General features: G+C 48.5%; 1 protein-coding gene across 1 annotated transcript in view; it reads right to left on the bottom strand.

Annotated features, from left to right (window-relative positions):
• ephx4 (epoxide hydrolase 4) overlaps positions 1 to 10,000 on the bottom strand; it is a 51,065-nt gene that overhangs the window by 26,294 nt on the left and 14,771 nt on the right. Inside the window, exon 3 of the mRNA XM_063200535.1 lies at positions 9,665 to 9,822. Within this exon, the coding sequence (XP_063056605.1) occupies positions 9,665 to 9,822 (158 nt within the window). The remainder of the gene's footprint in view (positions 1 to 9,664; positions 9,823 to 10,000) is intronic.

The raw sequence follows: 10,000 nt of genomic DNA on the forward strand, positions 1-10,000 counted from the left end.
CTCTCTCTCTCTCTCTCTCTCTCTCTCTCTCTCTCTCTCTCTCTCTCTCTCTCTCTCTCTCTCCACCCCCACATCCACCACTCTCCACCTCTGCACCCACCTTCTTACCAGAGGGCCACTCTCTTTCAAAACCCCTCCTGCAGCAGAAACAACAACAACAACAGCAACAGCAACAACAGCGACCACGATGAAAAACAGCACTGGAGGGTGGCATCCCCTATGACTCCCAACAGCACAGAGCAGTACACACACAGAGACACACAGACGCACACACGCACGCACACACACACGCACGCACGCACGCACGCACGAACGCACGCAGGCAGGCAGGCAGGCAGACAGGCAGACAGACAGGCAGGCAGGCAGGCAGGCAGGCACACACACACACACACACACACACACACACAGACGCACGCACGCACGCACGCACGCACGCACGCACGCACACACACACACACACACACACACACACACACACACACACACACACACACACACACACACACACACACACACACACACACACACACACACACACACACACAGCCCTGGTCCACCCCCATCCTCTTATGAGCCAAGGCAATTGTTTTGTCCATTAAAATTGCTAGATTTTCCATGAATAGTCTGTCTGCTAATAATACTAGAATGGGAACCACTGTTCTTACCACAGGGCCACTCTCTTCCAAAACCAACAACATCCCTGCTGAAGCAACAACAACAACAACAACAACAAGAACAACAAGAACAACAAGAACATCAGTGACCACAACATCAACAACGGTGACCACAATGAAAAACAGCACTGGAGGGTGCGCTGGAGGTCTGCCTTAATCTAACTCGGGCCACTTAAGATGGCAGATCAAGGCCACCACTTCCTCCCGTGGGGACGCTCTGATCATGTTAGCCCTGCCCACCAAATAGCCTCTTTCTGCCACTCCACTCAGATGGTGGCCGGCCGCGTTCGTACTGGCGCAGTGCTGTTTTTTTCCTGTGCAGCGCTCATGCACACTTTGCTATTTCAATGCATTCTGTGAATGAATTATCACGTAATTAGAAACACACTTATGAGTACTATTGAGATGAAACGGGACGCAGTTTGTCCTGTATTACCACGAGAATCAATGCTAGTTAGTTTCCAGAATGTCTATGCCAGGGGTCCCCAAACTTTTTTTCTCTGGGGGCCACATTATCGTTCCTGACCGTGATCAGGGGCCGGGATCAATCATGTGGGCTGTATACTACTAGGCCATTGCCTGTTAAAGCCATAATTTCTCTAGCACAAAATAGTTCATCGTTACAAGTGATTTGCAAAATAAGTGAGTACTTCACATGTTGTTCAATTTGAAATACCACAGGTATTGCTTTCAAATTCTAATAACCATGTAAAAATAACAAGGAAAGGTTAGAAAAATATGGTAATTGACAGTTTATGAGGGATACAATAGAAATGGTAGGCCTGTTTACATTGAGACAAGAAACTTCTGGTTATTCACACTAGGTTAGTGAAAATTAAACTGTAGGAAGGCCTGTTGATAAACAAAATAAAATATTAAAAAAATACATTTTATCTCTGTGAGCATTGTTTCTTTGGGCCAGTTCAAATGGTGAGGTGCAGAGAGGTGGAGGGCCGGTAAAAGGGGCATGGCGGGAACCCCTGGTCTATGCAATAAATGGGAATCAGATGGGATGTGCCATTATTCGCCCTATAATTGGTTACATTGGTGCTACACAGAACTATACCATGCTGCACCATGCTACACATTGCCACAGTAATGTATGCCCCTTACGCAGCTTCATTGCCCACACTGACTCAACAATGGACCACATTGCTACACCACATCACCCCATGTTATGCCACGTGATGCCACGCAATACCACTTTGACCTGTGCAATGCAACATAATTCCACTCCTCCACCAATGCCACACCACACAGCACACAGCACAGATTTTCCAGTACAGGATAGACCATGCTACGCTCAGGGTTGCCAGATGAGACTGATGATTTGCACCCCATAACCCGCCTGGAGGCACTAAATCCCGTCCAATGTGAACTAAATTCTATTGATTTCTATGGTCATAAATCTGCAGAAAAGCCCGCCCAAATGCCCTTTTTACCCTTTTTTACCCGTAGACAGTCATCCTCAGCAGCCCAATTAGGTGGGAAAACCGCCCTATCTGGCAACACTGTCTACGCTGCCTCTGCCACTGTCCTCGTCCCTTACCCTCATCTGTCACAGACCAGAGGTCAAGGGTCATGATGGTGAGGTGAGAAGGCGACAGGGGAGTGAGAACGCGTGAGTCATGCTGAGCGATACTCGATTCTCGAGGGCCCCACGGAGGACCCACAGAGGAGACCCATGTGCTGTATAAAAGACAATGACTGACTGGGAGTGTGTACAATGAGTAGTGTGTATGGCTGAGTGGAGTGTGTGTGTAGTGTGTAGTGTATGCCTGACTTGAGGGTGTATAGTGTCTATGCCGGAGTGGATTGTGTAGTGTGTATAACGAAGTGTGTGTGTGTATGCCAGCGCGTGTGTGTAGTGTGTGTAGGGTATGCCTGACTGGAGTGTGTAATGTGTATGCCAGAATTTGTGTGTATTGTGCAGTGTATACCTGACTGGAGTGTGTATGCCAGAGTGGAGTGTGTGTGTGTGTAGTGTGTATCCCTGACTAGAGTGTGTCCATTTGTCCACTTGTCCAATACCATAATACCACAACAACTCATCAGAAAACTGGACAAACTAGGTTTCAGCACCTCCCTCTGCAACTGGCTGCTGGACTTCCTGATGCAAAGACCACAAGCAGTACGGGTAGGGAACAACACCTCGAGCACCCTGACCCTGAGCACGGGGGCTCCGCAAGGTTGTGTTCTCAGCCCCCTGCTGTTCACGCTGCTGACACACGACTGCACAACGACCCACAGCACTAACCATCTAGTGAAGTTTGCGGATGATACAACACTGGTGGGCCTCATCACCAAGGGCGATGAGACTCACTACAGAGAAGAAGTAGACCTGCTGGCCAGATGGTGCAAAGACAACAACCTCCTGCTGAATGTCAACAAGACCAAGGAGATTGTTGTCAACTTCCAAAGGGTCCAAAAACAACTGCCACCACTGACCATCGACGGCGATGCTGTGGAGAGAGTGAGCAGCACCAAGTTCCTTGGAGTGCACATCAGCGACGACCTCTCTTGGACCACCAACACTACATCACTGGCGAAGAAGGCCCATCAGCGTCTCTACTTCCTGCGCAAACTAAAGAAGGCAAGTGCTACACCCTCCCATCATGACAACATTCTACAGAGGAACCATAGAGAGCGTCGTGTCCAACTGCATCACAGTGTGGGGAGGAAGCTGCACGGAGAAAAACAGGAAGACACTCCAGCGTGTTGTGAACACAGCGAAGAAGATCATTGGAGTACCACTCCCCTCCCTGCAGGACATTTACACCACACGCCTCACCCCGGAAAGCACTGATGATCATCAAAGACACAAGCCACCCGCACACAAACTGTTCAGCCTCCTGCCCTCTGGAAAGAGGTACAAGGCGCCTCCGTTCCCGTACCACCAGGCTGGCGAGCAGCACAATGCACCAAGCGATCAAGATGCTGAACACTCAACCCACTCTCCCTCCACTGTCAGCCTCTAGCCAGCAAGGCCACTGACAACCCCCCCCCCCCATCCCCCACCACCACATCTGCGACTGAACATTCCACCTGCACTACTATACTTGTGACTGAACTTTCAACCTGCACTAACTCAAAACATGCACACACACACACACCACACACACACACACACACACACACACACACACACACACACACACACACACACACACACACACACACACACACACACACACACACACCACACACACACACAAGCACACTGCACTTTCTGCACTAAACCCAAACATACACACACTGACACACACACACACACACACACACACACACACACAGACACACGAACACACACACAAGACGCACACCGCACCTTCTACTGTACCTGCACTAAACACATACACACACATACACACACACACACACACACACACACACACACACACACACACACACTGCTGCTGGTGTACTTGACAGACCTTTTTAATATTTATTTTTCTTCAAAATGCTACTATTACCATGTCAGAACGCTATAAAGGACTTTTTTTAGGAAAAGCACAAAAGCACAACAAATACCTCTTAATGTATGTCCTCTACAAGTCTTCTGTTGTCCAGTCTTGCACTTTAAATGTCTGTATGAGCACTGTCTATGTCCATACTGTCTTAAGTCCATGTATAAGTACTGTCTATGTCTATACTGTCTATGTCTTACCTAGATTAGTCTATGTCTGTATGGGAAAGCAAGAAATGTAATTTCAAATTCTTTGTATGACCAGTGCATGTAAAGAAATTGACAATAAAACCTACTTGACTTGAACTTGACAGTGTGGTACGCATGCTAGAGTGTAGGGTTGCAGTGTGTATGGCTGCGGGGAAGAGGGGTAGAAAGTGTGTGTGTAGTGTGTAGTGTGTATCCCTGACTAGTGTGTAGTGTCCAGTGTGTATCCCTCTGTGTGTACAGTGTGTAGTGTAGGTAGGTACGCGTGCTGGAGTGGAGGGTTGCAGTGTGTATGGCTGCAAGGAAGAGGAGTGGAGAGTGTGTGTGTAGTGTGTAGTGTGTAGTGTGTCCAGTGTGTAGTGTAGTGTAGGTACGCATGCTTGAGTGTAGTGCTGCAGTGTGTATGGCTGCAGGGAAGAGGAGATGTGACTCATTCTCATGCCCGTGCTACCCTGCCCTCACACAGCCACAGCAACTCTCTCTCTCTCACTCTGGGCTTTTCAGGGAAGGGTTTTGTATGGCTGGTGTACATGGTAGGCCTATATCTGTTTCACATTAATACAGTAATAGTGTTCACTGATTTTCAAAACATTTCACATAAAAATCACATAACTTCAGTCTTCAGTCCGTACATTGAGTTGTACATCTACCAGAAATGCAGTTACAAATCCCCATGGTCATTGAAAAGTTAACTACCATAGTACTATACTAGTATGAAATAACACAGGACCTATGTACTACGACTCGGTAACAGCAAATGTGACTCGGTAACAGCAAATGTATAACACTGTCTCTTAAAGGCACCTCTCTCATCCCTGCATAGAGGCATGTTGTCTCCCAGGTAACCACAGAGGGGCTGATGAGGAAAAGGAATGCAAGTGAGGATTAGTTCATTGAGTGTCATAGTGTTAAAGTAGTCAGAGAATCTTTAGGCCAGCAGGGTGCTGTGATGTGATGATGCTGTCTGGTTGCTAGGTGACCCCGCAGCGATAAGGGCAGCTCTGTGTTCCGGTGAGTCGGAGTGGAGGTGAGCTCAGCTGACATCAGGTGTCATGTGTCATGCATCAAAGGAGAAAGGGTCCACAACACTGTTTTAGCCCCCAAACAGCATTTTTGCACACCAGTGCATTTTTGTAATTGCATTGCATTGCACTGTGATGCCAGTGAAGTGAAACTTGAGTGAAAAATGTTGAATAGTTGTTTTGTGCTGTCCTGCTTGTGTTATGTCTTGTTACAGTATATATGGGTGATGTGTTAATTCTTTGTTTTATCATGTCTTAGGCAAATGCAACTTGCCTGGTGTTTACCTCACTTGCTTACAAAAACGTCCCCATTGGAGACAATAACATTTCTAACTAAACTAACAAGGCATAACGTTTTGGGATTTCATGCCATTAATAAGGTACACTGTGCAGGAAATGGTCAAAAAATGTACTGCAACTATGCTGTTCATTGAAACTGTGTCGCCTATTGCCAAATTTGACTTCTAGTATGGCCCAAGTACAGTCATTTTTGCAGCTTAAAATGACTATTTCTGGAAATTCAAAATGGCGGACCATGGAGAAGATCCCCCTTTCCATGTATGAAAAGTGCAATTTTCCAGTCATAATGAATACTTAGAATCTGATAGTGGTTGTAAGTATTCATGAAAAAGGTAACATTAGTGAATGGGCAGCATGAATTCTGGAAATAAACAACTAAACATCTCACACAGTGTCCCTTTAAGCTTTGTTTGGGAGCACAGAACACTGTTGTTCCTTTCATATATCTTCTGTTTGGTCCAGCTCCTGTGCTACTGATGTGTCTCTGATGTTTTGGATGTGTCATACACCAATCCAGTATAGAGCCATTGGCAACTTGTGGTGGCTGAAGATGAGCTGGGTCAGTGACAGATGACTGTCCCCCTGACAGACACACCACAGTGTGGAATTGAGCAGACCCCTCACAAATGACCTCATCAATGAGTCACCAATGGCAGCCAGCGAACAAGGAGGGAACACTGCACTGGCCTACCGGGCCCAGGCACCGGGGCCCAAGAACCAAGACGGCCCTGAAGCGTGAGCATTCTCATATTGTGATAAAATAACGCGTGTAGGGGTGTTGTGGCGCAGCGCGCTGGGCCCCCCACTTGGGCCCCCCACTTGGGCTTGCATGCCCATGGGGACTCAGGTTCAAGTCCAGCTTGGTCGTGTCCCAACTCTACCCCCATCTCTCTGTCCCACTGATTTCCTGTCAATCTCTACTGTCATCTACCTATCATCAATAAAGGCACATAAAGCCCATAAAAAAATATCTTTAAAAAAATAAATACAAATAACGTGTGTAACAACCGTATTTTCTTGTGGGGCAAACCCCCCAAAGTCCAAACACCAAACGATATGTCATAAGCATAAGGTTTCAAACATATGAACTAAAACCCTGAATCTTTTTGTAACTAACACCCATGGAGGGGGGCCTTTCTTGTTGTCTGGCCCAGGGGCCCATGGAGGGGGGCCTTTCTTATTGTCTGGCCCAGGGGCCCATGGAGGGGGGCCTTTCTTATTGTCTGGCCCAGGGGCCCATGGAGGGGGGCCTTTCTTATTATCTGGCCCAGGGGCCCATGGAGTCATAATCGGTCCCCCACTAGCGACAACACCTCATCTGCCACAGCCAGACCCACGACCTTAGTACAGTAATGACTATGGTGACTAGCCAGACCCACGACCTTGCCACAGTGATGACTATGGTGACTACCGTCGACCTTGCCACAGTGATGACTATGGTGACTACCCACGACCTTGCCACAGTGATGACTATGGTGACTACCCACGACCTTGCCACAGTGATGACTATGGTGACTACCCACGACCTTGCCACAGTGATGACTATGGTGACTACCCACGACCTTGCCACAGTGATGACTATGGTCAGACTATGGGGGATTGATGGGCTACATTACACTGGCTGTTTAAGTGACTGCCTGCCTGCCTGCCTAGCTCACTTATCACTGAAACCCTCAAGAGAAACTCAAGAGATGGAAGATGAGACAACCAGGTATAGGGGAGCGAGAGAGAGAGGGGAACAGACAGCAAAGAGCTCGGTGTAGGCCTAGGGCAGTAAGGTGCGTATATTAACATCGTCATTAGCATGAAGGGCTAATGAAATGGGCCTGGTTCCAGCGCTGCTATCCATGGGAGCCCAGCCCAGCCCAGCCCAGCCCAGCGACCTCACACAGGCGAGAAGAGAAACGGCCTCTGCTCCGCTAGCCAAGGTCAAAGACGCAGACAGAAAAAGACTGGCCTGCATCTCATCACTTCTCCTCTCCTCTCCTCGCTTCTCCTATCCTCCCCTCTGCTCTCCTCTTCTCCCCTCTTGTCTCCTCCCCTCTCCTCTCCTCCCCTCTGCTCTCCTCCCCTCTCCTCTCCTCTCCTCTCCTCCCATCTCCTCTCCTATCCTCTCCTATCCTCCCCTCTCCTCTCCTCCCCTCTCCTCCCCCCTCTCCTCCTCCTCTCCTCCCCTCTTCTCTCCTCTCCTCTCTTATCTTCTTTTCTCTTCTCTTCTCTTTTCTCCTATCCTCCCTCTCCTTTCATGCCCTCTCCTCCCCTCTCCTCTCCTCTCCTCTCCTCCCCACCCCTCTCCTCTCCTCTCCTCCCCTCCCCTATCCTCTCCTCTCCTCTCCTCTCCTCTCCCCTCCTCTCCTCTCCTCTTCTCGCCTCCCCAGTGCAGTGACCCCATCGTGCACCACATTAGTATTCAGGCCTGTCTTCAGAGGACAGAGATAAGATGAGACACCCCATAAACAACACCAGGAGGAGACGGGATGGGATCAGGACAGCAGAGACGGCAACAGGGCAACAGAGGAGAGGAAAGGAAAGGAAAGGAAAGTTGCACACAGGGCTCTGCTGTCTATGCACAGCCATTCAAATGAAGCAGAGTTAGACCTAGCATCATCTTGTGCTGTGAAAATCCTCCGTCTATTCGTTTTTTTTGGTCTGGCTTATCGGTCAACGAAAACAGTGTCAATGGCCAGACTGTATGTACTAACAAATGGCCTGAAATAGGAGGCGGTTCTTATTCACGGTTGTCGGCGCTCTTGTCCCTTTTGGTGTGTTAGTGTGGTAAGGGGAAGGTGGTGGTCGGTTTGGGGTCAGTGTTGCCAGATTGGGCTGTTTCCCGCCCAATTGGGCTGCTTAGGATGGCCGTCTGCAGGTAAAAACGGCATTTTGCTGGAAAACCTGCCTAATTTTGCCCATAGAAACCAATAGAATTGGGTGGGAATTAGTGCTTCCAGGCGTGTTCTGAGCATTTTTTGGGCTGGAAATAATCAGCCTCATCTGGCAACCCTGTTTGGGGTTGTGGGTGGAGAGAAACCCAGCTCAACCAAGGGTGGATTACTGCATGGTGCCTACCGGGCCCAAGCCCAGGGGCCCAAGAGTCAAGGGGGCCCTGAAGGCCAAGCCTCTATAATGTTTTACACTTTTAACAACTGTATTTTTTTTAAGTGATACTGTCCCATTTTTGGAAATAAGCTTGGAAGCGGTTGGAAGTACAGGAGAACTGTAAAAGCCTATTATTTAACTCAAGGGGAGTTTACTTTAAAGTTTCTCTGGGGGCCCTGAATCTTTTTGTAAACAACCAACACCCATGGAGGGGGGCCTATGTTATTGTCTAGCCCAGGGGGCCATGGAGTCATAATCTGCTCTTGAGTTCAACCAGGGGAGTTGGGAGTGGTGGTGTTAGCGGAGTAGGCCTATGGTAGTGTGGTGTGTAGAGAGAAAACCAGATGAAAACTGAAAATAAAGCCTGCGACACAGAGCTTCCGTTTCCCTTAGCAATTGCAATTCACTGCAGTCTCGTGACAATCCATTAGACTTGCAAAAGCATCTGCCTAAGGCGGATGGGAGGGAGCACACTGGCTCCCATCCACTGATGGATATCATTGACTTTGCATGGGACGATCTTGATCTTGTGCGTCCGTGCGCTTCCTGCCCGAATCGTCACAATATTAAATTAAGACAAACGGTAGCTTGGTGTTGCGGACTTTATTTTTAGTTCTCATGTGACTTTGCTAATCCTGCACCAACTTTTTGAGACAGATGTGCTGCACTAAACTTCCCGTGGACTTCAATTGGATAATGAGGGAGGCTCGTGGTTTGTTATGATTTTTAAAAATGTCGTCATCCCGAGTGTTTATAAAATAGGAACCGAAAATGGCACCGTCAGGAACCGGCATCGAAATGAAGGTTCTGGAACCGGAACCGAAACCGAAAAATTCTGATCGGTACTCAGCCCTAGATGTGCATGTTTCTTGGTTAAACTAGAGAGAAAGTCAGCTCACCCAGGTACTCCACAATGTCCTTGACATCCGTGACGAGGTAGTCCAGCCGGTAGCTCTCAGGGGACAGGGGCTGGTCAGAGTCGCCATAGCCGCGCATGTCCACCGCCACCACGCGAAACTCACTCTTAAACTCACGCAGCTGGTACCGCCAGGAAAACCTACAGAGAGAGGGGGGAAGGAAGGGAGAGAGAGAGAGAGAGAGAGAGAGAGAGAGAGAGAGAGAGAGAGAGAGAGAGAGAGAGATTTAAATTGTATTCATTTAGTACCGTTTACCAGTCTTACTGTAACCTGTAAACCTACAGAGAGAGGGGGGAAGGAAGGGAGAGAGAGAGAGAG

This window comes from Engraulis encrasicolus, chromosome 6, assembly GCF_034702125.1.
Source record: "Engraulis encrasicolus isolate BLACKSEA-1 chromosome 6, IST_EnEncr_1.0, whole genome shotgun sequence".
NCBI lineage: Eukaryota > Metazoa > Chordata > Actinopteri > Clupeiformes > Engraulidae > Engraulis > Engraulis encrasicolus.